The sequence below is a fragment of the Myxozyma melibiosi genome, assembly GCF_037950935.1.
Source record: "Myxozyma melibiosi strain Phaff 52-87 chromosome Unknown BZA70scaffold_16, whole genome shotgun sequence".
Lineage (NCBI taxonomy): Eukaryota > Fungi > Ascomycota > Lipomycetes > Lipomycetales > Lipomycetaceae > Myxozyma > Myxozyma melibiosi.
The window spans coordinates 220,115-245,690 of NW_027042930.1; the positions used below are offsets into that span (position 1 = coordinate 220,115).

General features: G+C 51.5%; 10 protein-coding genes across 10 annotated transcripts; 5 read left to right on the plus strand and 5 right to left on the minus strand.

Annotated features, from left to right (window-relative positions):
- Positions 1-1,255: 1,255 nt before the first annotated feature.
- On the minus strand, positions 1,256-2,439 carry BZA70DRAFT_285559 (uncharacterized protein). Its single transcript, XM_064913752.1, has one exon. It carries the CDS (start codon positions 2,067-2,069, stop codon positions 1,500-1,502), a length of 570 nt encoding a protein of 189 aa, XP_064765641.1. The 5' UTR covers positions 2,070-2,439; the 3' UTR covers positions 1,256-1,499.
- Positions 2,440-3,353, plus strand: BZA70DRAFT_285561 (glycosyltransferase family 28 C-terminal domain-containing protein). The gene is made up of 2 exons (XM_064913753.1): positions 2,440-2,913; positions 3,002-3,353. The coding sequence occupies exons 1-2, from the start codon at positions 2,637-2,639 to the stop codon at positions 3,265-3,267; spliced, it is 543 nt and encodes a 180-aa protein (XP_064765642.1). The 5' UTR covers positions 2,440-2,636; the 3' UTR covers positions 3,268-3,353.
- On the minus strand, positions 3,354-12,671 carry BZA70DRAFT_297816 (golgi-body localization protein domain-containing protein). Its single transcript, XM_064914578.1, has 6 exons — positions 12,560-12,671; positions 6,902-12,493; positions 6,700-6,839; positions 3,885-6,632; positions 3,706-3,820; positions 3,354-3,643 (listed from the first exon to the last, which is right to left on the minus strand). The coding sequence occupies exons 2-6, from the start codon at positions 12,480-12,482 to the stop codon at positions 3,471-3,473; spliced, it is 8,757 nt and encodes a 2,918-aa protein (XP_064765643.1). The 5' UTR covers positions 12,483-12,493; positions 12,560-12,671; the 3' UTR covers positions 3,354-3,470.
- A 604-nt stretch (positions 12,672-13,275) lies between these two features.
- On the plus strand, positions 13,276-14,393 carry BZA70DRAFT_285563 (S-adenosyl-L-methionine-dependent methyltransferase). The gene has a single exon (XM_064913754.1). It carries the CDS (start codon positions 13,306-13,308, stop codon positions 14,263-14,265), a length of 960 nt encoding a protein of 319 aa, XP_064765644.1. The 5' UTR covers positions 13,276-13,305; the 3' UTR covers positions 14,266-14,393.
- A 380-nt stretch (positions 14,394-14,773) lies between these two features.
- On the minus strand, positions 14,774-16,737 carry BZA70DRAFT_285565 (Adenosylhomocysteinase). Its single transcript, XM_064913755.1, has 3 exons — positions 16,531-16,737; positions 16,249-16,431; positions 14,774-16,185 (listed from the first exon to the last, which is right to left on the minus strand). The coding sequence occupies exons 1-3, from the start codon at positions 16,612-16,614 to the stop codon at positions 15,103-15,105; spliced, it is 1,350 nt and encodes a 449-aa protein (XP_064765645.1). The 5' UTR covers positions 16,615-16,737; the 3' UTR covers positions 14,774-15,102.
- Positions 16,738-17,840, plus strand: BZA70DRAFT_285566 (uncharacterized protein). The gene is made up of 2 exons (XM_064913756.1): positions 16,738-16,949; positions 17,022-17,840. Exons 1-2 carry the CDS (start codon positions 16,907-16,909, stop codon positions 17,783-17,785), a joined length of 807 nt encoding a protein of 268 aa, XP_064765646.1. The 5' UTR covers positions 16,738-16,906; the 3' UTR covers positions 17,786-17,840.
- Positions 17,841-17,845: 5 nt separating this feature from the next.
- BZA70DRAFT_99096 (gamma tubulin complex protein 3) lies at positions 17,846-20,120 on the minus strand. The gene is made up of 3 exons (XM_064915596.1): positions 19,898-20,120; positions 19,409-19,840; positions 17,846-19,353 (listed from the first exon to the last, which is right to left on the minus strand). Exons 1-3 carry the CDS (start codon positions 20,013-20,015, stop codon positions 17,906-17,908), a joined length of 1,998 nt encoding a protein of 665 aa, XP_064765647.1. The 5' UTR covers positions 20,016-20,120; the 3' UTR covers positions 17,846-17,905.
- A 318-nt stretch (positions 20,121-20,438) lies between these two features.
- BZA70DRAFT_292132 (Mss4-like protein) lies at positions 20,439-20,934 on the plus strand (the record flags this gene model as incomplete). The annotated part of the gene is made up of 2 exons (XM_064914354.1): positions 20,439-20,787; positions 20,861-20,934. 2 exons carry the CDS (start codon positions 20,439-20,441, stop codon positions 20,932-20,934), a joined length of 423 nt encoding a protein of 140 aa, XP_064765648.1.
- An 878-nt stretch (positions 20,935-21,812) lies between these two features.
- On the plus strand, positions 21,813-24,315 carry BZA70DRAFT_300363 (Cullin; the record flags this gene model as incomplete). Its single annotated transcript, XM_064914702.1, has 3 exons — positions 21,813-21,830; positions 21,913-23,422; positions 23,477-24,315. The coding sequence occupies 3 exons, from the start codon at positions 21,813-21,815 to the stop codon at positions 24,313-24,315; spliced, it is 2,367 nt and encodes a 788-aa protein (XP_064765649.1).
- Positions 24,316-24,597: 282 nt separating this feature from the next.
- BZA70DRAFT_269908 (uncharacterized protein) lies at positions 24,598-25,281 on the minus strand (the record flags this gene model as incomplete). Its single annotated transcript, XM_064911241.1, has 1 exon — positions 24,598-25,281. The coding sequence occupies one exon, from the start codon at positions 25,279-25,281 to the stop codon at positions 24,598-24,600; it is 684 nt and encodes a 227-aa protein (XP_064765650.1).
- Between the last annotated feature and the right edge of the window lie 295 nt (positions 25,282-25,576).

Sequence of the window (25,576 nt, forward strand, 5' to 3'; positions counted from 1 at the left end):
TGTATCGCTTGTGCACACTCGAAATGTGGTGGCGGTTGCTGTCAAAGAAAGCCGGGCAGCCGGAGTCGGCGGTCCTGATCTCTCAAAGATGAATCCCAACATGCAGGTCGGCGCTCGTGGCATGGCTCCTCCCAAGAACATTCCCCGACAGGGCGGTCGCGACAAGACAATCGGACAGACAGTTATTGTGCGACAAGGACCGTATAAAGGTTTACTGGGAATTGTCAAGGATGCTACGGATGTGACTGCAAGAGTTGAGCTTCATTCGAAGAGCAAGATGATCTCGCTAGAAAAGACAAAGTTGGGATTTAAGGATAGGGGCGGCCGGACATTGAGTTATGAGGAATTTATCACGCCAAAGAAGATCCTGACTGGTAGTGCTGAGACATTGCCGCAGTATCAGGGACGTGATAGCTCATGGCAGCAGGGCAGTGCGACTCCTGGGTGGGGCGCTGGTGGAAGAACTCCGGCCTGGGCAGCTTCGGGCGGTTCGAAGACGCCATCTTGGGCAGCATCGGGTAATGGCGGTCGTACTCCTGCGTGGGGTGACGGCGGTAGAACTCCAGCTTGGGGTGACGGCGGTAGGACTCCTGCGTGGAACTCTTCATCGCGCACTCCGGCCTGGAACTCAGGAAGCAAGACTCCAGCTTACGGTTCCGGCGGTCGCACACCAGCTTGGAACGCGAGTGCTCAAACTCCTGCTTACAATAATGATGGTGGACGTACTCCTAGCAGAGCTGCCTGGGATGTAGGTGCCCCCACTCCCAGGGCCGATGGTGGTAAAACACCGGCATGGAATGCGGATGCGACTGCGCCGACACCGTGGGATGAAGGCCGGACTCCAGGTGCCTATCACGATCCTGGTACCACGGCTTATACACCTTACAACGGCGCGCCTACTCCAGGAGCTATCTCTGCGCCTACCCCGGGAGTCATGTCAGCTCCTACACCCGGAGTCTGGGATGATGCGACTACGCCTGCGCCGTTTGATGCGAAAACACCAGGTTTCTCTGCGCCCACGCCGGCTGCTTGGGGAGACGAGCCCGAGACTCCGAGATACGCGGCGGCGTCGCCGTAGGTTCTCTTTTGAAGGCGGCGAGTTGAGTTGATCGATCTCGTACAATGATTATGATAAATATATATGTTGGCAGTCTCACTAGTCAGGGATTTTATTTTCTTTTTGGGTGCTTCTGCTTAAGATTAAAATATGGTTTGTCTGTAAAATAGTAATATAGTATTGAATTTTGAACAAATTGTCCCATGATTCATCTTCCGATAGCGTAGACATAGCTGAATAAGTTTCCTCTCAGTTGTCCCAGTAGTAGGGGATGATAACCTTGATCAATCGGGAACGTGGTGGTGTCAATGCTGACATGTATCGCGTTGTTGTATGCAAACTCGACGGGAGTAGATTATCCCAGTCGTGTTGAGGAAATGGCGTAGGAGTCGTTCGAGCGTGTTATTCATGCGTTCAGTCTGCCCATCTCACTTCGACATCATCAGTTGGCGCCCCGCACCCGCTGACTTGTGTTGTTTCCCCGGCTGGGTGGAGACGTGCACTCCCTTTGTATGTGTCCGTGGTCACCACAATTGAAACAACGGTCCAACGCAAGACATTCCTCTCTCTCGGATGAGCCGTGTGTTCCTTCCGCGTTCGAGCCCACGCGCTCCCTCCTTCCTGCTTCAGTAGTCTGGGTGCGCGGACTCGGATTATTTCCGCTGTGACCGCGGGTAGGCGGCTTATCGAAAGTCATCGTCTCCCGGTAGTAGGATGGCATGGTGAACAACGCATAATCCACATCTCTAGCCTTTCGTGTCGCCTCGTTGAGAGTGCGGGAATTCGACATGTTAACATGAGTGTAGATCTCCGGGCTCAAGCCTTGGATAGATTGATCTACCAGGAGGAATTCCGGCATCCCATACGGAAACTCCTTTGACATCTCCCGAAAACGTCCCGCGAGACGTGTGTACTCCTGGATGTAGGTGTCCAGATCCTTGGTCTGGCGCAACTGTCTCCATTCGCGATAGATTCTTATCTCGTAGTCCATCGGAAGAAACAGCCGGTCCATGCGCTCAAAAAGTTCGTCCACCGATTTGATCGAATCAAGGTAGGGCCGGACCGCGGTCAACGCATCACCCTCGAGTAAGTTCCTTTGGAACGTACTCGAGGCAATTCAGCAGTTAAATTTTCCAATTGGGATATTCGTCATATACGTTCTCGGTTCCCCATTTGAATTTCGGGGGTGGTTGAAACCAAGAGGCCGGAAAGTCAAGATTGTTGGACGTGAATGATTTCGACATCGTGGTCAAACAAAGTCACAGGGTTCGAGGTATTGCTATTTTTCGGATCGAGGATCAATATAGCACCGCTACCAAATGTAAGGTATCTCTCGTTGCGGCCTACCAGTAATCGTCTATAAACCGAATATATTTCAAAATATCAACAAGTCTCCAACCGACATAAGTCCCATCGATCCCTCTACTACCGGAACGTGGATAAGGGTTTCGGGGTATGATATCTCCCAACGAGATTGATCCCGGTCTGATCTGAGATGATCTCCGCAGTCTTCCATCGGATCCACGCGAGAATTGATATGGGCCGATCGAGAGCCCGGTGAAGATCAAGTCCTGCCGTGATGACTACCCAAAAACTCCTAATCTGCACCGGCGCGACATACCCCTTCGACGCCCTGTTCGAGAGCATCCTGCGCTCGGCCGACGTTCTCAGCTACCTAACCGCCGAGCTCAAGATCACGCATGTCAGAGTGCAGTACGGGCCCAGTTCGAGCTCGAAGGTCAAATTTGAGAAGGCTTTGGCGGAGGTGGATGCGGGGATCCAGGTTTCGGGGTTTGGAATGACGGAGCGGATGGCGGATGAGATTGCGGATTGTGACGTTGTTGTCTCGCATGCTGGTAAGTTTCTGATTACTCTTGGATCTTTGTTCTCCGGTCAATTGCTTCTGAAGAGGGTCTTATATACTGACGCGTTATCGGCAAACAGGTACAGGTACAATTCTCGACACGTTACGCTCAAAGTCCCCTCCGAAACTACTAGTCGTCCCTAATCCAGTGCTGATGCACGGCCATCAAGCTGAGATCGCAAACGCTCTCGAAGACCTCGGATGTCTTGTCTCCGCGTCTGATGTTAGCTCCTCGGGGATCTTGACAGCATTGAAGAAGCTGGCGGAAAAGAAATTGAGGGCGTTACCGGAGAGGACGAGTCTTGCGGATCGGATCGACTATGAAGCTGGGACTTTGTACGCTTGATGGCATGTCGCAATTTATAAATGTCTTCTCATTCAATCATCGAGTTATACTAGAAATCAACCATCAACAAAAATAAATTCAGAATATTATATCATCTACAACAGCTAATAATACAAAAAATAAGGAAGAAATAGAAATATAAATAGCGATATAGATAAAACTCAACTCCACCCACGCAATAGAAAGCAAAGCATCAATCAAAACTACTCCTTGTTAATCCGCGTCTCGCTCAGATCCGCCAGACTTGTGAACGCAGCATACTCTGAAATCTGTCGAATCAGCGGTCCAGAGTTGACTTTGCGAGAATTCGGCTGGCGGCGTTTGATTTTGTTTTCGATCAGAGCGCCGGTGTGGGAGATTAACGCTTTGATGATGTCTATTTCGAGACAAATGTTAGTCGTCAATCACAGTACTATGGAAATAATGGAGGAAACGTACCCTTCTTCATCCGCAATGCAAGATCAAGATTAGACCAGGTCTTATTCCGATACTCAATTGTCGGCAACCGGAAGACAAACTCGTTCACATCTTCAATGTTCCGCGATCCCTTGCCCTATAAGATAAGTAAGCGTTAGTATTCCGGTCATTCTCGCAATACACATAACAGCTATTCTCACCTTGTAACTGATACACAATACGACAGAAGGTATAGTGACGTAGACAAACGTGGTAAAGTTCGATGCCCGAGTGACCATCTTCGACAGGTCATCATCGTCAATCAAATTCTGCTCGAATGACTGAACCCGTCCAGAGACGCCGGTATGTGCCTTTGACATATCGCTAGCTGCAGAATTGAACGATCGCAACGAGACTGTATCGCTGTTTTTCTCTTTCAAGCTCATGGTTGAACCGGTAGACGACAGACGCAATTTCTGCGCCTTATGCTCAGGAACGACGGGTCTGTGGCGTGATACAAACGAGTGGGTCGAATGAATGCTTCGCGTGTCACTCGACATGCTCAAGTTCATTTGCGAGGAGTTATTGTCCTTCATAGACCGTAACGATTTGCGGTCGTCCGCATCTTCGGAATCAGAGGATGAAGAGAAAGCGCTACCTGTCTGAGGCACCGTTGGGCTTCCTCTTCGCCCGTCACCAGTAGCGCCGGTTGCGACCGAGCCACTAGACTCTGCCGGAATAGCGCTCGGAACTTGTAGAGGCGACTGCGCCTGATTAGGGAAGATGTACTGGAACAACTTTTGTCCGATATCGTATTCCAGCTGAATCTTCAACGGGATCAGATCAACTTCCAAGTGGTCCATGACAGGGATTCCGCCAATCGCTTCCAGCATGTACCAGTCAATTCTGACGGCCTTCCGCTTCTTGTCCGTATCTTTCATCCCTTCAAAGTAAGGAGAAAGCATCTCCGGATAGAGGGCACCCTTGAGAAGATTGATACCCTGAAGCATATCGATCTCGATCGTATTATAGTTTGACCCGTCAGAGTTTTCAAGTCTTCGGAATGACCCCTTCGCAAGCGCAATGTCGACAAACGGAGTGCGGTCCTCAATCAGCAGATGAGCAATGATTTGCTGGCCAGTGATGAGCCACTGTAGCGTGCCGGTTGTCGCAGACTTCTTCTCTTCTCGGCGCCGTTGGCTAATCGTGATAGCTTTCATGATGTAAAACAACTCAGACTGTGCACTCCGCAACTCGCCAATCACGTTCCGTAAATCACTCCAACTCTGCTCGTCAAGCTCAGAAGAGTATACCAAGAACTGGGTCTTGATCTCCTCCAACTGTCTGATCTCACGCTGCAAAGTCTCAACCATTTCCGCTGCTCCCGATAGATCGCTGAAATCGGTGGCCAGCAGAATCTTCTCCAGCCTCTCATTCGATTTCTTGGAATGCGGCTCCGAGTATATCAGTAGATCCATCACAATAATGTAAACGGCATAATATTGTAACGAATCAATGAAAGCAACCACCTTCGGGAAATCAACTGACAACTGATCAACCTGCCTAGCTATGGAATGAGTACCGTTGATCGATGGTGCTTGATCAGTAACCTTGTCACCATATTTGAGACGTAGAGAATTGTGCTTGTCGTATAGTAGCGACGCAGACGTTCGTTCAGCAATACGTGAGCTCTTCAGCGCTGAACCCTCGTATATACTTTCAAGCGGAACCCAAGGAGGCCAGATACATGTTGCCGCAGGCTCATCCTCCACTGTGGGTGACGACATTGGAGACTGATGCGGTTTCTGAATGCCTGTGTAAACCCTCGAACTTCCATACTCGCTGTTGGCAAACAGCCAGTGAGACTGACGGATCAGGTCACTCTTATGGAACACAAAGAATTGAGCATTGTCCAAATGAGCCGAATATCTAGACTGCACGAGACCGCTCACATCATCCTCGAGTTCAGACTTGTCCATGATCGAAATGATCTTGAGCTCGATATTTTGAGAAGTCACCAACAGCGTAGAGTCAGGGTTAACCTCACTCTGAAGCTGGATCTGCGGACCGAGTAATCGAATAACATAACTGCTTCTAGCGACGTATTGTGCCGCAAGATTCTCAAGCATCTTGTTATCCGAGGCCTCATCGCTCTCAAATTCGTCATCTGAACCGTCAGAGTCACTTGACGCTGAGTCTTCTTCGTACGCAGCCTCGTTATCTGCGAACGACGTGTCTTCAGGAGCTATTCCATTGCCCGAACTTCCGTCTTCATGATGATGATGGTCGTGATGGTGATGATGTGCCCCAGATGTCGATGCGTTGCCATTTTCTGGGTCCGCGACGACGAGATGCTGCTTAGCGTCAGACAGCAGATACTCAATCATAGTATCTGTCTGCAGCTTTTCAACCTCCTCTTTCGACTTTGCCGGAGTTAACCGTGACATCACTCTGTCCTCGAGATCGCGCAACTCGTCCGTGTCCGAAGAAACAGAATGCCGAGGCTTTGACTTTTTGTTTTCAAACGATGCCCGGGCTGCCGCGATAGGAGTATCAGGCACATTCTTCTTCCGCTCTTTATCCAGGTCGTCAATGAACTTAACCGCTCGTCGCGACATGTAATAAATGAGACCTTTCCGCTGTCCGATCTGATGGATATATCTCAAAAACACATTTCGAACGGAATTGGACCACTTGATTTGCACATTATGGAAAATAAACCGGTTGTTGAAGTCCGAGAATGACTCGTCCTCGAGTGATCGTAACGACTGAAGATTGGACATGAGATCGAGCTTGTCGTCGCCGAAAATCTCTGCACCGGTTTTGCAGCACTCGCTCTGATAATCGTCGTGCTTCTTGACGTCGGCTTCCGACATGTGCCCGGTTGACTGCAAAAGTGAAAACCATAGCTGATGCAGCGTATGCCGTTTCAGTTCTAGCAGCTCTGCGTCTTTCTTGGCTTGTAGGAACTAAAAAATAAAGATATTAGCTCAAGAGACTTTGAAGAGAGAAATACACGACACAATGGAAACTTACGCGCTGCCGGGCGAAATGATCAGCTGTAGAAAGTCTCGCAGACCTTCTGTACTCTTCAATTTGCTCCGCATTCATCACGATTTGCTCCTCCAGCTCCCTTGCTCTCGCCGAAATCAAATCCGTCTGGAATTTCACCGTATCTGTAAGAGAAAAGTCAGTATTTTGAATCGATGCACGGGTTTAATAAATTGACACCACTTACCAGTCCGCCTCAATAAACAGCTATGAGAAGGCTCGTTTCCAAAGGAACTGGTGCTGACACCAGACTGATCACCATTTCCGCTTGCCGCGTGCTCGGTTTGTCGGTAGTAGGTAAATCGAGGAGTGAATATAAGAGGAAGGACCTTGACGGAAGTCAAATTCGCAGTTCCACAGAACGAATCCAACTCTCTGTAGTCGTCAATATCGACCCACGTAAGATCGTTGTCAGACACTTTGAGCTTTGCCATGGGGAATGAGTTGCTGAACGGAGACTCCTCAGAATAGTTTGTCTCCAAGTTTTCAGCAAGCAGTCCGCTGACGTCCGTAGCCAGTTCCTCGGCCGAGCGCTCTTTGAAAGAGGCAGTGACTCCCCGAATATCAGCACTTTGGAAATCAAGTTCGCCAACATTGAGTCTCATCTTCCGTCGCTTGCGCGTTTGATTCGTCACCTTGTCTGTGTATGTGATAAACTCTCGCCGCTGATGAAGATCCATCATGAAACTATCGATGCGTCCCTTGATTCCAACGGAGTTCATCACCTTCTTGTGCATATCCTCATCGCGCTTGTACAAGTACACATGACTGACAGAAAATGAACGCAGCGCAAACTGATACTTGATAGTAGCAAGATGTCTTCCAAACTTCTTTGAGACCATAATAGGCGGGAACAGTTCTCCGTTACGAACAGGAAGCGACATCTCGCCCGCAAATAGATCCCACCATTGGAAGAAGTGAGTAAAGGCACGCGGCGACAGATGAATACTGTTGACGCTGTGAGACAGTTGCTTCCGAGCAGACGGCGACCACTGTTCATCCCTGGGCGAGGTAACAGAAAGCGCAAGGTGAATATAATCACTCCGGAAACCGGCATAGGAATCATGTTGTTTCGAAGGGTCTACAGAGTCGGGTCGTCGGAGCTGCACAGTGTAATGAGGAACAGATTCAAACGCGCGCGTGCCATCAGCCTGATCGCGCTCAAACAACAAGCCCGCCTTCCATCGCACATTCCCGGACAGTTTCATGACAACCTTGTTGAACCGAGAGTGTGTCTGATAGTCAGAGTGCGTACTCAAAGAATCCTCAACCAGTTCCTGAGCGCTGTTGAGTTGGCGCACGTAGTAATTGAAATCCGGAACAGCAAGCAAGAACTGCTCACTATCGACGACCATGAAGTCCTGCTGATTGCCGGTCGGGTTGATATCAAATGTAACATTATTCTCCCAGCACATGGCAAAACCAGCTCCGGTACCCGTGATGCTATACGGATCACGAGAACCCTTGAGAAGTAGATGTACAGCACCATCAATCCAGGAAAATCGAATTTTGGAGTGGAAAATAAGACGGATCTTGTCCCAGAATCCAACCTTTGGTGATGGATCAACCGGCGGTTTCGTCATGGTATCGAACCTCATCATCGTCTGTTGGATCGCAGGTTGCAATGACGGCGCCCAGGTGATTCGAGTCGGCGAGGATGTTGCGATGTCGATGTTGATATTGGAGTACATCTTGACGGCGGCAATGGTTCGTGTCACAGTCAGATAGTATGCATCCTCAGACTCTCCAACCCGCGGAACGATAGGGCATTGGATATATCGAGAAGAAGCCTCGTCAAATAACTCCTCGGCTATGACAAAATCGCTCTTCAGACACCATGCGGGGCCCTTGGCCGCCTGTGAATTGTTCATCGACGGGACATGCACGAACGGTAGGGGATAGTCGCGCAGCAAGATTCTGAATTCAGTCATTTCCATGCACCAGTAGAATGGCACAAGCAGTGAGTAGATTGTATTCTCCGGAACACCTTTGCCGACATCATGAAGAAACGTGTGAACCTTCTCCAATGGAAAGCTAGGCTTGCTGAGAAGAATGTCCGGATCGCTAAAGAGGATTTGAAACAAGGGAGGAGAATCAGGAATACTGACAATCTTCTCATCACTTGTGAGATCAACGTCCACGCCATCAGAGCCCAGGATATTATGTCTCCTTGACATGACAGTTGTAGCACGAATCCGTCTAGCTCTTGTGATCCGTCGAATCCACGAACTAGAGTGCAGCTCTTTCAACTTGGTGTACGCTTCCTCTGTTGAAATCTCTGCACTGTCCGAAGGCATCTCGGCCTCCGTCGGTGTGTATCTGATAGGCGTCGCACGCTTCAGCCGAGGATTTTTGTGGTGTTTCATCCCCTTCATCGACTTGAACGTATGCTTTCGCTTCAGCGGCTCCTCAGGATCAGGCGGGAGCGTAGGATCATGCGACAGCGAAGGTTTCCTCGTCGAAGCAATCTTCAGCGCCTGAACTTTTGCCTCAAACGCAGCCTCTCGCGCAAGTCGCGATTTCATCTCAATCATTCCCACGGTGAAAATGATCCCCAATCGCGCCTCGAACGGGTCATCGTCCAACCTCATTTCGATGACTTTAGACCGCAATCGAACCCTCGGCATTTTGACTGGTTCCTTCGCGGTAGGTTTCAAAACGTACTCGTCGCTATCGTACTTGAATTCGTGGGTCAGCTGCTTGATGGCTTTGAAACTGGTAACGATACCCTCGACAAGTTCGTAGACCAGTAATCCAGGAGGGACAGAGAGAGAAAGAGCGTCGGTCCCAATGACAATATCGTCCTCAACGGCCTCTACCGGAGTCTCCTGCTTAGTAGACAGCGCCGGAACCTTCAGATCCAACCGCGGTCTCTTCCTTGCCAACTCAACCCGCAGATGTCGCAGTACGATGAATCTCTCCCAGAGACTGCTTCCGTCGGTGGTCTCGACAAACATCCGGAAGAACTTGGCCGATATTATGGGCATGTGGTCTGCTCGTTTTGAATATTCAAGACCCACGGACTCAATCATGAGAGGCGGAGATAGCGGCAAGTCCGCCTTGATACGAATATGGCGCGATCGGAAATCCAAGTAAAGAACCTCGTCTGAGGGTTGTGACACTTTCGGTGCTTTGGGCTTGCCCTTCTCAACTGGACTCACAGTCTCCATGATGGCCTGCACTGCCAAGAGCATCGAATAGTGATGAAACAGCGAGTAGTTGATAACCATCTTCTTGAGTAGCGCATTGACCTCCACGATCTGCTTCGACTCAGTGGCGTACGAGACGATAGCGACCTCCACATCCGGAATGTGCACCAGAGGAGTAGTTTGCTCAATGATGTCGTTCGTATCCATAGTACACACGTCGATACAGCGAAACCCAACCGCAAGTTTGCGTCTCCCAGACTTTCCGTTGAACGACTTCGCACCCAATGTCTCGATGGCATGAGGGAATTCCGTCGCAGTCCCGTTGAGATCTGCAATCGAGTCAGCGTGTGCGTTGGTTCGTTGGTGTCGCTTCACCAGGGATGATCTGTGGCGTGGTGTACTGTTGGATTTGTAGTCAATGATGAAGGACTCTGTCTGTAGAGCGAGCCCTCGCGCAATGTCCTTGACTTCTGAAGCAGATTGATGATGATCTTTACTCGAAGCACACATCAGGATATCCGAGCCATCGAGCCTGATGCGAGAAATCCAAGACGGAAGCAGCCGCAAGGGATTCTTCCTCATCTTTTTATCGGACTTCTCAAGATCCGGCGACTTGGACGAAGCTGACTCAAGCGACCGAACCTCGCCTCTCAAGCGCGAAAAGATATCCTTGAGACCATTGACGTTTTCAGGACGAGTCAGGAAAATGCTGAGAGATGACAGCGTGCCCGAGATCGAGACGTCAAGCTGAGGGCTGGTCTCGGCTATCGTTTTGAGAGATAGTGACTCAGTCTTGACGAGCTCGTACCGACCAGTCGGTCCGCGCAGCCAGGTTGTAAACTCAGTCATACGGAACGACATTGTGAGACTGTAGTGAGGATACGGCGTCAGCGTGTGCGACGACTCGATCTCGCAATTGATGATTGAGCATGTGGAAGCCAGCAGTGCCGGCTCGTCCAGGTCAACTTTGGCGTTGGTGACTTTTGGAACGGGGAAGTTGTCGAGCTTCACACGGGCACCAGGTTCTTCGATAGAGAGCTTGATGATTGTGCGCGGCAGCAGCTCGACCAATCTTATCCGCGAGCCTGGGATCCTTGCCTGGGAGGTCTTTTTGACAGTCGCCTTGTCGTTTTGCTTCTTTGTACCGAGGAGCATAGAGATAAACAAGGGTAGATGCCGTGCCCGGACATCGACAGCGGGAGAATTGATGGATAAACTTCCCTTGAGCAGACTCGAGTTTCGATCTGTCTCCGCGCCGGTGAAGATATCGAGCGCCTTGCGCAAGACATTGGTAGTCGAAGTCATTGTGATCATCGGCACATAGACGAGTTCATCGTGCGCTCCCGTCTTCGTGTCATCCAGACCAACAGTGATTGAGATGGCCGTCATGATGGCTTGATGAGACACGTCTTGTCGAGGGAAGAACATGCGATGACCCGGGCTGTTCTGGTTCAGTCTGCGCAGATCGATGGTGAAGTCCTTTGTCGACAAACTAAAGTAGACTGGCTGCTCTCTAGCATTCAAATAGTCGCACTCTGGAGAGAATTTGTAAACCCCAACTTTCGCGACATGGACACGAACCTCGCGCACGGCATCGACGAGTAGATATAAACCGTTCACCAAATCTTCTGAAGGATTCTCCTCCTCGGCAGTCGGTGCCTCCAGCTTCTGAGGAAACGATCCGCCAGCCAAAGAGGATCTTTTCCGTAACAGCCGTCGCTTCCGCAGATCGAGGCGTTCATGAAAGAGCGAGAAGGTGTCGTAAGGGACAGTGATGTTGCCGACACGCACATTGAGCGACAGATCAACGGTGAGCAAGGTCTCCTTCTTGAAGACATCAAGCAGCTCAAACTGGAACACGTCAAGCAGCTCTTCAGCCGGCGAGTCATCAGGTTCGTAAAACACGTCTTTGACTGCAAATTTCCAGCACACGACGCCGTACTTGCCAGCATCTTGGATCGAGTCGCAGGAGCAGGCTGCCAAGACGGTGCCGAAGAACTTTGAGTTCTTCTCGATCGAGTCAACGCTGACGGCCAAGCTGCGAATGTGCATTTTGCCAATGTCTTCGGCTATGAGCGTGACGTTCTTAATGCTCAAATCTAAAAGCCGAAGGTACTTTAGCAGTTTGTGGAGCTTGCGACTCGCGTAGGTCAGCCTCTTAATTGTCTCTTTCCAGGTCGACTGTTTCTTCTTCCTCGGACGGTCGCTTTCAGAAGTCGGTGACGAGGGAGTCGAGTCCATCCGGTCCTTCGTTGGCGAACCCAGGGGAGAGACTGCGGGAGTTGGCGTTGTCGAGCCGGATGCGCGGCTGACAGGTGTGGAAGTCGAATCCTCGATCGGGTCGAAATAGACAGACACATCAGCGACGGTCAAGGTGAGCCATGACGGACGAGCAAACGCGGGGCGGTGGAATGCAAGCTGTATACGCCTTATTTCGATGAGAATGCCGCTAGGTAGAGTGAAGGATATATGGCGGAGAGAGAAGTAGCCGAGTCGTTGGATGGAGACGCCGGTAAGGATGCGGATGACGGCGAAAAGCACAAAGGCAACGATATGAGTGAAGCAGATGAGCGCGACAAGCTCAGCGGCTAGTAGAGATATTCCCTCTGGTAGTTGCATCTTGCGAGATTCTAGATGGGTGTGGTCAGTACGAATACTCTCATGATCAACAATACACAAAGAGACAGCGCGCGTACCATAAATCCAACACGCAGGGTACAAAGTAGAGCCGGAAGCCGGCGGCAGGCAATAAGTTCAAGGCTATAAGAGACGTAAGAACAGCGAGGATCAGGACGGAGAGGAAAAGTGGTGAGGAGCAAACAAGAGCGAAACGGGCGGAGAGAAGTATCGTGGATTATTTGTGTGCATGATCAGTCTTTATAATGGATGCATATAGGCGGGCTGTAGGCTGTCTATTCTCTGGTGCTGTGGACCCAGATTAGGCGCGCGGCGAAGATCGGTAACCGGAAGCAAACAGACCGGCTCCGGCGGATTTAACGTGGCTTTTGTCTGAGCCTTTCAGCTTGCTTGTTGATCTTTTTTATTGTTTATTGCTTTGTTTGTAAGGTAGTTGATAATCAATGTACAGTGCTATTTTGCATAGAAGAAGGCTTTGTTTGTATATCACAGACGAAACCCACAAGGCTGCGAGCACGTCTTTAGGGTCGATAAGCTAGCGTCGAAGAGCCACTTCGAGCGGATGAATCACCTCCAACCCGCACCGGTCGCGAAACAAAGGCAGCAGATGTCTCGATCTACGAGATCATCTTGAATCTGGCATCTTGACGATTGGCTACGCCTCCAACGTCAGCTTTTCCCGACTCCGAGGGAACAGAAATAGGCGTGCCCTAGCCCGATGGAACCAACCTTGGCGGCTTGATCTCTCCGGATTTCTCTTGTAGCCCATATAAACCACAAATATCCAGATACAAACATTGTCGTAATGGCTCCGGAGTTCAAAGGGAAGCAAGCCGCTATCCCGAGTACTCTGCAAGACTCTTCATCATCATCCTCCGACGACAGCGACTCCGACTCAGACCTTCCGCCCCGTCGCCGGACCACTCCTCCACCGCCGCCGCTGCTCAGAGCAAGATCGCTCGCGGCCGAGGTCATCCTGCAGCATGAGCCCATCCGGTCTACGCTTTCCTCGCCAGACTCTGTCTTTCTAGACTTTGCCTGCGGATCCGGTGCGTTGTCTCGCGAAATTGTGCAACACGTTGACCACATCCTGGGTATCGATGTTGATCCTGCCGCTGTCTCGGCGTACAACCAGCGCGCGCAAAACCAAGGTCTGGATGAATCAGAAATGCACGCGGTAGTATGCGACGTACTCACTCTCTCCGACGAAACTGGTGATGATGATGTATCGTGTAAAGAGTGGTTTTCGGCAATTGATGTGGCAGCGTGCGCAATGGGGTTTCACCATCTACAAGACATGACTGCGGTTACAAAAGCTATAGCCAGCAAATTTCTCAAGCCTAAGGGATGGTTCTGCGTCGTGGATCTACTTTGGACCGAGCACACAGCAGCCGTCTTTACAAACCTGAAAACAGCCAAGCAGCAAGCTCATACTCACTCCCACACTCACTCTCACACTCATCACGACCAGCGCGATAGCAGTCACAGCCACAGTCATACCCACAGTCATAATCACAATCACACAGTCCACGTCGGAGGTCTCCATCCCGCGGACCTACGGCAGAGCTTAGTCTCAGCTGGTCTAACTGACGTCGAGGTGTTTGAGCACGCGTTCGAAGTCCCGGTGATGGTCCCAGAGTCACTACTTCCCGAACAGGAAGCGACTGCTGGATCGAGCGCGAGCAACGCTGATGGAGAGGACAAGAATACGCGGAAGGTGGAGGTGTTGCTGCCGTTTCTGTTTGCTGTGGGGAGGAAAAGCTGAGTTGCATTTATTCGGAGTTTTCAAGTTTTGATCGAATAGTTTAGCGGGCAGATATTTCTTGAATATCATATTATTATCTCGTACACATGTCATAAATAGACTGTATTCTTACATTAAATATATAGCCAATAATTTAGCCTATCGGCGATCGTATCATGAATTATCTCTTGCTTAATTGCAACAAATATATTCAGAAAACTGTCCACGCTGAGGGTAGCCACTGCAACCAGTCAAGTCGATTTCTACGCAACTCCCAGATGCACATCACAACCATCCATCCCTAACTCCACCAGTCCAACCAGCAACAAATCTACAGCAATTCACAGCACTGTAGAACAAAAAAATTTCAGTAATTATCTCCAATTATCAAGTTAACTTCTCGATACTGTTGAAAGCATAAAAATAAATTTTCCGCTCTGGTCCTTGCGTATCGAATCGCTAGACTCTCAACACGAGCCACGCCTCATCACCGAAACCACATCTCCAGATAAGACGATAACGAGTCATGTTAGAAAAATCAACTTTTTTATTATAATAGAAAACTATATATAGCTTATAGATCCTAGCCTAGCTTAATCTCATCTCATCTATCTCCTTCTCTTCACATAAAACAAAAAAAGCAATGTCGAAAAGCCAAACATAAACGCCGTTGTAAGAAGGTAGATATACAATACTCATGTACCCCAATTCATTCATTCCGTTCCAGGTTTAGCTTCACACACATCTTTCCTGCTCTAGATCTAGACAATTCTCATACTCTGAGACAAAAATAAGAGTTGCGTAATGTATCTGCTATGATCTATAAGCGAGCGACCGCGCTGGTCAAACACCGCACGCTTAGTAACGGTAGATCTCAGACTTGTAAGGTCCCTCGGGGGCGATGCCGAGGTACTCAGACTGGACGGCGCTAAGAGGGGTCAACTTGACGTTAAGGTGGTCAAGGTGGAGACGGGCGACGGTCTCGTCAAGAATCTTGGGCAAGACGTGGACACCGACGTCGAAGGGGCCGGTCTTGGCGAACTCGACAAACTCCTCGCGGAACTTCTGGTCGTTGACCTTGAAGAGAGCGATCTGGGCAAGGACCTGGTTGGTGAACGAGCACGACATGACGAACGACGAGTGGCCGGTGGCGCAGCCAAGGTTGACGAGACGGCCCTCGGCGAGGAGGATGATGTGTCTGCCGTTGGCAAGCAAGAATCTGTCGACCTGGGGCTTGATGTTGACGACCGAGGTGGCGTTGGCCTTGATCCAGGCAACGTCGATCTCGACATCGAAGTGGCCGATGTTGCAGACAATGGCGTCGTTGGGCATGACCGAGAAGTGCTCGCTGGTGATGATGTCACGGCAGCCGGTGGTGGTGACGAAGATCTGGCCGATGGGGGCAGCCTCCTCCATGGGGATGACCTGGTATCCAGAGACAGCGGCCTGGAGAGCGTTGATAGGGTCAATCTCGGTAACGATGACGCGGGCACCCATGCTGTGGAGAGCCATGGCGCAGCCCTTGCCGACATCACCGAATCCGGCAACGACAGCGGTCTTACCGGCAATCATGACGTCGGTAGCACGCTTGATTCCGTCGACGAGCGACTCACGGCATCCGTACAAATTGTCGAACTTGGACTTGGTGACCGAGTCGTTGACGTTGATGGCAGGGACCTTGAGGGTGCCCTCCTTCATCATCTTGTAGAGATGGTGGACACCGGTGGTGGTCTCCTCAGACAGACCGAAGCAGCCCTCGAGAAGCTCGGGGTACTTGGCGTGGACGAGCGAGGTGAGATCACCACCGTCGTCGAGGATGAGGTTGAGCTTGCCGCCGTCCTTGAAGGACTTGAGCTGCTGCTCGATACACCAGAGGTACTCCTCCTCGGTCTCTCCCTTCCAGGCAAAGACGGGGACACCAGCGGCAGCGATAGCGGCAGCCTATAGATATATTTTAGTTAGAGCCACTCAATTGCTTGAATTAATGTCAGAACAGGTACTTACGGCGTGGTCCTGGGTGGAGAAAATGTTGCAAGACGACCAGGTGACCTCGGCACCGAGAGCAGTAAGGGTCTCGATGAGGACAGCAGTCTGGATGGTCATGTGGAGACATCCAGCAATCTTAGCGCCCTTCAAAGGCTGGGCGGTGGCGAAGCGAGCGCGGGTGGCCATGAGACCGGGCATCTCCTGGAGATTCAAGGTGTGTTAGTATACGTGTACAATTGCAGGTGAGCCCGAGCAGCAGCTACGCGCTTTCACAAGGAAAAAAGGACAAGAAGAGCATACGTTTTCGGCGAGCTCAATCTCGCGGCGACCGAAGGCAGCAAGGCTGATATCGGCGACCTTGTAAGTAGCAGCAGGGGCAGACATTTTGATTGTGGTGGATGTGGTGAGGAGCGGGTAGGGAAGAAGGAGGGTGGTTGATAAAGAAGGAGAGGAGGATAAGAGCGAGGGCGAGGAGAGAAAACAAAAAAAGTTTCGCGCAGAGAAAAAAAAATTGAGTTTGCCCTAACCTCGACTTTAGCCGAACCCGAACCCGAGATGAGCTGCGCTTTGAGGAATTGACACGAGGACGGCTTCGAGGACGCGGATTCGACGATATTTTGTTTTCTTCTTTGAAGATCTGCGGATAGTCTTAAACTGCTGTCTGACACGTTTCAATATGGCGCGCGAGAAAGGCGGGCTGAATCCTGCCCAGGCCCAACGTAAGTGCTCCCCTCGAAATCAACATGTTGCTTCCAAAAGCACGCACTGGCTAACTATTACACGTCATGCAGACAAGAAAGACAAAGCCAATGCGATCAAAAAAGCAAAAGCCGAGCGCGCAGAGCGCATGACTGAGAAGCTTGCGCAGCGGAATCCCGAGCGGATGGAGAAGCAGATCCAGGCTCTTAAAGATCTCGATTCGCAGGGCCGGCTGCAGGGTCCAGATAAAAAACTGCTGGCCGATCTCGAGAGGCAGATCGTGCTCGTGCGGCAGGCTAAGGAGAAGCTTCAGGGTGGGAAAGGAGCTGTAGCGCAGGAGAGCGAGAGGTCTGGTGGTGCGCGGACAGCGGAGTTGGACAGGCATGTGAATGCGTCGGGGGTGTTTGTTCTCAAAGGCCGCGAGCGGCGGAGTATATACTGGGATCCGGTGTTCAATCCTACCGGCCTGCCTCCCGATGGTTACAAGTACGCGGAATGGGACCAGGGCGAAATCAGCGACGACGAGAGCGAGGTCGAGGATGAGATCTTTTTCAGGCCAGATCTGGGTGAACGCTCTGCAAAGGGAATTCCGTTACCCAAAGGTCCAGCACTACGCTACGAACGAGGCGCAAAGACATCGACCGAGTCGTCGTCGTCGTCGTCGTCGTCGACAGCTCCAAAGACTACGTATGAGGCAGCGCCGGTCGTGCGTGACTTGAAGAAAGAAAGCGCGGCGTTTGTCCCGGCTTCGGTGCAGCGCATGCAACAGCAGAGGAAGCGGGCGGGAAGTTTCGATGAGCCAGTGGCGGATGACTTAAAGAAGATAAGGCATGTTCAACTTGAAGACGAGGAGTAGGTTTGCTGCCAGCCACTAGAGAGTGTACGATAATACAGACAGATGATACATTACTACCTACGTCTAACGAAAAAAAAATAATACGCCAGTACAAACAACCACAAGTAAAAATACATAACCTCACATCTCTGTAGTCCGATTCTTTCTCGAAACCGCATAGTACTCATTATAATTCAACCGGACTCCTAAAAATCGCATTTCCATATCACTCTGATACGCCAGATTAGCCAGCAGTTTCCCCACCAACGTCTGGAACTCGGACTTGAGCGTCTTCATCGTCGTCCGGATCGAGGACAGGAGCGCTTCGTCCGCCTGGTCTTGCTCGCCCGTCTGGCGGCGCGTGTACTCCTCGACCGAGAACGCGTAGAGGGTTTCCATCGCGTCTGAGAACGCGAGCATGGTCTTTAAAATCTCGTGGAGGAGACCGCGGTAAACGTCTTCTTTCCCTTGCCGACTAGACGCGAGCAGTGCTTTCCTTGTGATGTTTTCGAGATATTTCTTGTGTACTTCAATCAGTTGATCGAGCGTGAGATCTTCGCGCTTTAGCTCGGTCTGCAGCTCCGACCACGACGACTCAATCACCTCGTAGAGCACGTAGTACTCCAGCTGGCATATAAAATGAAGCATCTCCCCACAGCATGCCCGCGCAAGCTTCCAGTCCTGGCCCACGAGATCGCCTACGTCGCCCAGCACACCGCGAGCGCCGGTGATTGACTTTGCCCAGGTGACGTTCAAGACAAAGCCGACGTGCTTCACGCGCCAGAGGAAATTGAATATTTTCAGATATTGCCGGGTAGCGTACGGGTTGATTATGACGTCCAGAGGAGCCTCGACTCGGTATTCGAGCGTGAAGACGTCCCAGCCGATCTCTCCGTGGACAAACTCTAGCATTCGCGCGTCCAGGTTTCGAAGCACTTCTGGTCTAGAGTACTGAGCGTTCGAGCCGCGGATCGCAGTCTCTAAAGTAGACGTCAGGTGGTGTCGGTATAGAGTATTTGCCGGACGACCGAGCGACGGGGCCAAGAGTTCGATCAGCATGGCGACAAAGTCACCCTGTCCGAGCAGGATATAGTTCTTTAAGGCGAGAATGTGGTCGTGGAGCTGGAACTTGGACGTCAACAGACTCATCAAGTGTCGCAGCGTAGCTTTATACGCCACATCAATCGCACCTTCCAAGTCTTTTGCCTCTTCGCCGTACGAAAACTGTCTCGACAAGCTCGCGCCATGCTGATCAACCCACTCGCCATCGCCGCAGGACGCCCGCAGGAAATTCAAACTCTTCCCGGTCTGGAAAATCTTCTGCACCAGATCCTCATCAATAAAAGCAGGCACATGTTTGCTCTCGAGACTATACTTTGACCCCCAATTTTCTTCCTGCGGTCCGGCTTTGCGGATAAAGAACTCGGCGTACGGGTCGCGGAAGTCGCCGGTGTAGATCCATTGCTGGACAAACTCGTAGAACGGACGGCAGACGTCTTGCAGGATCCGGTTTGCAAAATCTGATATAAACGGGTCACCGTGAGATGTGTATTGGTAGAGCTCGTTGATGAGTTCGCCTCCGTTTAGATCTAGATGATGAGATTAGAGCGTGAACAATTGGGGAGTGGAGTGTGGGATACGCACCTGCACATTTCGACACCATGTCAGCTATCAAACGTAAGACCATAGTCGGCTCTCTCAGCCAGTACACGCATTTTTTAAGCGTGACACCTCCCGACGTCCAGCCTTGCTTCCACTCAGGGCTGGTTTTCTCGTGCTGTAGTTCTTTGCGGATTTCCTCATCGATACGAGTGACGAGGGTCAGATAACCACGCATCTCTGCGTCGACCACTCGACGGAAAGCTTGGCCGGTCAGACCGCTTGGAGAGTCGACGAATTGTAAAAGGCTTTTGTAGATGAGCGCGGGCTCGACTACGGAGTGCAGGACTGAGATTGAGGGAAGAGGCAGGGTGGTAGGCAGAGTGATGCTTGCCTGTGAAGAAAATGGAAGGGTTGCAGAGTTGAGTCCTTGTAGAGTGCTTGGTATATCACGGAGGATCTTTGTCTCCGGCGGATCTTGAAGAGGTCAGTAAACAGAGCACAGGAAGAGCGGTGGAGAGGGTGTAGCCGTACCTGTCGGGGCTCTGTTCGAGGCAAGGATGTCGCCCTGCGTCTGCAAAGAGACCGAGCTGACAGAGGTGGCGAGAGCGTCAACCGTGCTGTCCGGCGTCCATCGCGAAGCCACGTCCATCGTTTGTTGTTGATTTTGCTGCAGAAGACGTGAGAGGGCGAGAGCAGACGTGAGCGGGACGCGTCGCGGTTGTTTGTTGACAGTTTTTGAGTGAGAGCCACGACGCTGCGACGGATATGCTGATACTATTTGCGCTCACAGCCACGGCGCAGGACAGAGTCGGCAGCTCGAGAACAGGTCGCTGTTTGATTCTAAAAAAAGCAGAAAGAAATGCGTCGGTTTCCAGCAATCGTAAACTGGTCAGCAGCGTTAATGCGGTCAGCGGGTGGCGGAGTGGCGAGAGGAAGCCAGCGAGGCATAGATTTATCATCATCGTGGAGAGTTGGGCTTCTTCCCCGCCCTTTCTCTGTAAAATCGCTGCTTTGTTCCTCCTCTTCCTCCTCCTCCTCCCCACACTCACCTCCATCAACTACCTCTTCCACAATGTCCCCCAGCGAGAAACAAGAGTATCCTACCGTCAAATCCGAGGACGAGTGGCGCGCAGTGCTCTCGCCTCAGCAGTTCAGAGTCCTGCGCGAGAAGGGCACCGAGCGTCCGTTCACCGGCGAGTACGAATACCACCACGAAAAGGGAATCTACAACTGCGCAGCCTGCAACTCGCCGCTCTACGAGTCCTCTGCTAAATTTGACTCGGGATGCGGGTGGCCGGCGTTTTACCAGGCGATCCCGGGCGCGATCAAACGGTTTGAGGATCGTAGTTTCGGCATGGTCAGAATTGAGATGGTCTGCGCAAACTGTGGTGGGCACCTCGGACACATCTTCCAGGGAGAGGGTATTGTCTCTTGTTTTGTTTATGCGTTGATTTCTGGCCGTTTCTGCTGTGCATCTTACTGATCATCAATTAGGATACAACACCCCCGTCGACGAACGGCACTGCGTGAACAGCATCAGCATGAAATTCGTCCCCGAGGACAAGTAAATCCTGACCCCACCCAGCCAATCTCACTCTTTACTTTTGGGTTTATTGGAAAATCCCGGCTCTCTATTTGTCTACATACACTGCATAAGCATACGTTCATGCACAAACAGATGTACGCTCATCTCATGCATGATCGTGGACCACCGCCTATCTCTTCTACTGATTGAATACTAGGAAGTTTCGGAGTTTATTTGATTTTGATGTTGTCTTGTGTTTTTGCAGATTGATCCAAGCAGATCAGTTTGGTGGTTTCTTTGTCTATTTATTTAGGTGTGAATTGAATTGAATACCAAAAGCTCAGTCTGCTGGTGTCGTCAGACAACCACAAAACTGTCAATACATCTCTTTTTCTCACTCTTTTTTATATTTGAGTGCCCTTTGTTTCTTTCTTTCTTCTCGCTGGTAAATACACACGATGACTTCTCTGCCGTAATTCCACAGACTTCCTGGAGATGCCGGCCAGCACACAGCTCGCTGACATAACATCTGAATCAGCGATATTCACCCGCACTCGCGGTATCCCCCAGGCATCGACAATGCATCTACAGAACACGAATTATAATCTATCGTCTTTTATTCTAATCTTGTTACTCCTCCTCTGACAATTGCAAAGAATTTCTCCGCAGAGGTGCAATCAGCTCGAGATAGTACTCAGGGTCTCGTGAAACTCTACTTCCGAGGCGCCTCTGCCTTCTCCATCAAAACTCTTTAATCTTCCCGCACGAGGGCAGCAGATCTTCCTGAGCGCCTCGCTATTCCCTCCGTGGCCGGTGAATTGCAGATCGTACTTCTTCCCGGGTGCGCTTGGTTTGCTTTTGTCTAATTCCTCAGAGCCGTGCGCATAAGTGACGATGTCGAGCGGCAAGTCTCGCGTCAAGATGCGTCCCCCGCGCAATGTATGTTCCCACCTTGCTCTTCTCTCTAATACCTGCTCGTCTCAGAGTGCAACAGCTCACAGACAACCTCTTTGTTATCTAGCGGGACTCAGCGGACGTCAACTTTGACGACTCGTGGAACGTGCTGTCCACTGCGATGCAAGAAATGTACAAGAAGAACGCGTCTCGGCTGTCATACGAAGAGCTCTACCGAACCGCCTACACGCTCGTGCTGAAGAAGCATGCCGAGAAACTGTACAACGCGTTCAAATCGTTTGTAGCGCAGCACCTGCGCGACATGGTCGCAAACGAACTCGCGCCGCTGGCGAGCAACACCGCGAACTCGCTCTCGGCAGACGGCTTGGGCTCGACGGTTGCGGTCCCGCTGGCGACGGCGGATCAGCGCGAGGCCGGGATACGGTTCTTGAAAGCGGTGAAAGTGCAGTGGGATGACCATTGTCTGTGCATGCGGATGATTAGCGATATCCTGATGTACATGGACCGGGTTTATTGCAAGGAGTTGCAGCTCCCGCTGATCTACGACGCGGGCTTGGCTTTGTTCCGCGACCACGTTATCCGCAACAAGGAATTCCAAGTCGGAGAGCACATCTACGCCGTGATCTTGAACCAGATCCGACTGCAGCGGGACGGGGATCTCGTCGATACCTCGGCGATCAAGGCGGCGGTGCTGATGCTCGAGTCGCTGACCGAGGACAAGATCGACGGCGAGACAGTCTACTCGCGCTCGTTCGAGCCCAAGTTCCTGCGCTCGTCGACCGAGTTTTACGTTGCCGAGGCGGCGAAGATTTCGCGCGAGTGCCTGTCCGGCCAGTACCTGGTCGAGACCGAGAAACGGCTTAAAGAAGAGCACGAGCGCGCAATGACGTACCTGTCGGTCTCGACGGAGCCCAAGATAATCAGCATAGTCGAGGAGACGATGATTACAAAGAACATCATCGCCGTCATGCACTCTGAGAAATCCGGCATCAACCAGATGATCCTCAACGAGCGCATGGACGACCTGCAACGTCTCTACCGGCTCGTCGCCCGCGTCGACCCTGAAAAGACAGATTTACGGAACTCGCTCATGACCAGGGTCACGCAGCAGGGTACCGAGATCAACCGCGACGCGCTCGAAGATCTCAAGAAACCCGAGCGAGCAAAGGGCGTGTCTGCGCAGAACGCGGCCACGATGACGGCGTTCAAGTGGGTCGAGGCGGTGCTGGGTCTCAAAGAGCGCTACGACCGGATCCTGAACGATACAATGGACGGCGACAACAAAGTCCAGACGTCGCTGACAAAAGCGTTTTCTACCTTCATCAACCAGATGAGCCGGTGTAGCGAGTTTCTGTCGCTGTTTATCGACGATAATCTCAAGAAAGGACTGAAAGGCAAGACGGAGGAGGAAGCAGAGGCGGTGCTCGACCGCGCGATTACGTTGTTTCGGTATATCGATGACAAGGATGTGTTTGAGACGTATTACAAGTCGCATCTCGCGAAGCGGTTATTGGGCGGGCGGTCGATATCGGATGATGTCGAGCGGATGATGATTACAAAGCTGAAGATGGAAGTTGGATTTTCATTTACCACAAAGTTAGAGGGGATGTTCAAAGGTAAGATCATCTTTCAGTTTTTTTTATTTCAAGTATCTTCTAACACAGATACAGACATGAAAGTGTCCCGCGACATGACGGAAGAATACAAAACCTACAGCCAAGAGCACGACAGCGATCGGCGGACCGAGCTCTCAGTCTCTGTCCTGACCTCAACAAACTGGCCGGTCTCGCTCTCGAGCGGCGAGCAAAGCAGCAGCAGCACGTGCGTGTACCCGTCCGAGATCGAGCACGTGAAGCGGTCGTTTGAGAAATTCTACGTGGACCGCCACAGCGGCCGCGTGCTGACGTGGAAACCAAATATGGGCAACGCGGACCTGCGCGCGACGTTCAAGAAGCGAAAGTACGGGCTGAACGTGTCGACTTACGCGATGGTCATCTTGACGCTATTCAACGACGTCGCGGACGGCGACGCGCTCTCGTTCGAAGAGATTCGCGCGGCGACATCGATTTCCGAGCCTGAGCTCGTGCGCAATCTGCAGTCGCTCGCGGTGGTCCCCAACACGCGCGTGCTGCTCAAAGAGCCAATGTCCAAAGACATCAAACCGACCGATCGCTTCTCGGTCAACGTCAACTTCGAGTCGCATTACCTGAAAATCAAGATCCCGACGGTCGCCTACATCAACAAGACGGAGACCGAGAAAGAACGCAAGGAGACGGTGGACAAGGTCGACGAGTTACGACGGTACCAAACCGACGCTGCGATCGTGCGTATTATGAAAGCGCGCAAGACGCTCGAGCATAATATTCTGGTGGCCGAGGTCACGTCGCAGCTGTCGAGCAGGTTTCATCCCGATGCTAGTCTGATCAAGAAACGAATCGACGCGATGCTGGAGCGCGAGTATATCGAGCGGTCGAGCGATAACCGACAGGTTTATAATTATCTTGCCTAATTTTTTCTTTTGTTTGTGTGTGTGTGTTTAGCATGAGTGTAAATAATACATCGTTGGTAAGGGCGCTAGTGTCATTTAATTCAGTTTGTCGTACGTCTGTTTTCGCGCGTTCAACAGGTTTCTGCATTGAATAAGAAATAACAAAACTCCTCAAACAGCCCACCTGGAAAAGCAGTACAGCAGAAAGGATATAAAATAACGAAGCAGCAGAGCCTCAATACAGCGGCATGGCAGAGTAAATCCTCACAGCAGCAGCCCGGTACGCGGGCTCAGAGGTCCCTTTCAACACCCCGTTGCGCAGCAGAAACAGACGCCGGAGACGGCGCGGGGGGTATTATTATTTCCTGCCGAGGAGGAGGATTTTAGGTGTAGAGAGAGAGAACCGCCACAGAGAGAGGAGGGGAAGGAGGAACATCCTGCGAAGGAGGACGAGACGCGGCGGAGGAGGGCGGGGAGAGTATAGCTGCGGCGGCCGCGCGTGGAAGGTGTAGCGGCGGAGGAAGAGGAGGAGGAAGGCAGTCTGATTTTTGGTAGATGCTGCGGAGCGTCCTCGGTGTCTGCGGAGTCAAATTGGCGACGGTTACGAACCAGCGTCGGCGTCGGTGGTATCGTCGACACCGAAGGCGGCGGAGGCGGAGGCGGGACTTTAAGCTGCACCTGCGTCCTCGCAGTCTGCTCGGCACCCCTCTCCCGCTCACGCATCCGCCTCCGCCTAGCCCACTCCTGAACCTCAAAGCACAGCTGTATAGTCCTAGAATAAATACAAGTAAACAGCACGTCGAGTTTCAGCGCCGAGATCAGCGCATGGCACGATCTATGTCTCCTCTGCCGCTTGCCCTCTCCTGAAGGAGCTAAGGCAGACGCGGTGCAGATGGCGGCGGCGGCGGCGGCGGCGAGGGGGGAGGTGGCGATGTTGCGGAGCTCTGGAAGGGAACGAGACCGCGCGAGTGGTGTTCGTCTACTCATCTTTCTTTTCTCTTCAAAACAGTTTTCTTGAGCAGAAGATACTCGGGCCGGTCAGGATGTAAATAAACAGAACGCGTCGACTGACAGACCTCTTACCTAATCACAATGAATTAGAGTTTCCCAGCGCGTCGGTCAAAACACGTATAAACTGTGAACCGAGCCCAGGCTGGATCGCAACAGGGCGAAAGAAGCAGGTGTACTTCCAACTCTTGAAATGTTTTCGTTCAAAGAAGCGGATGGAGAGAAGGCAGGTGGAGTAGTAGGAGGCTCGCCTTCTCGTCGTCGGGGCGTGCGA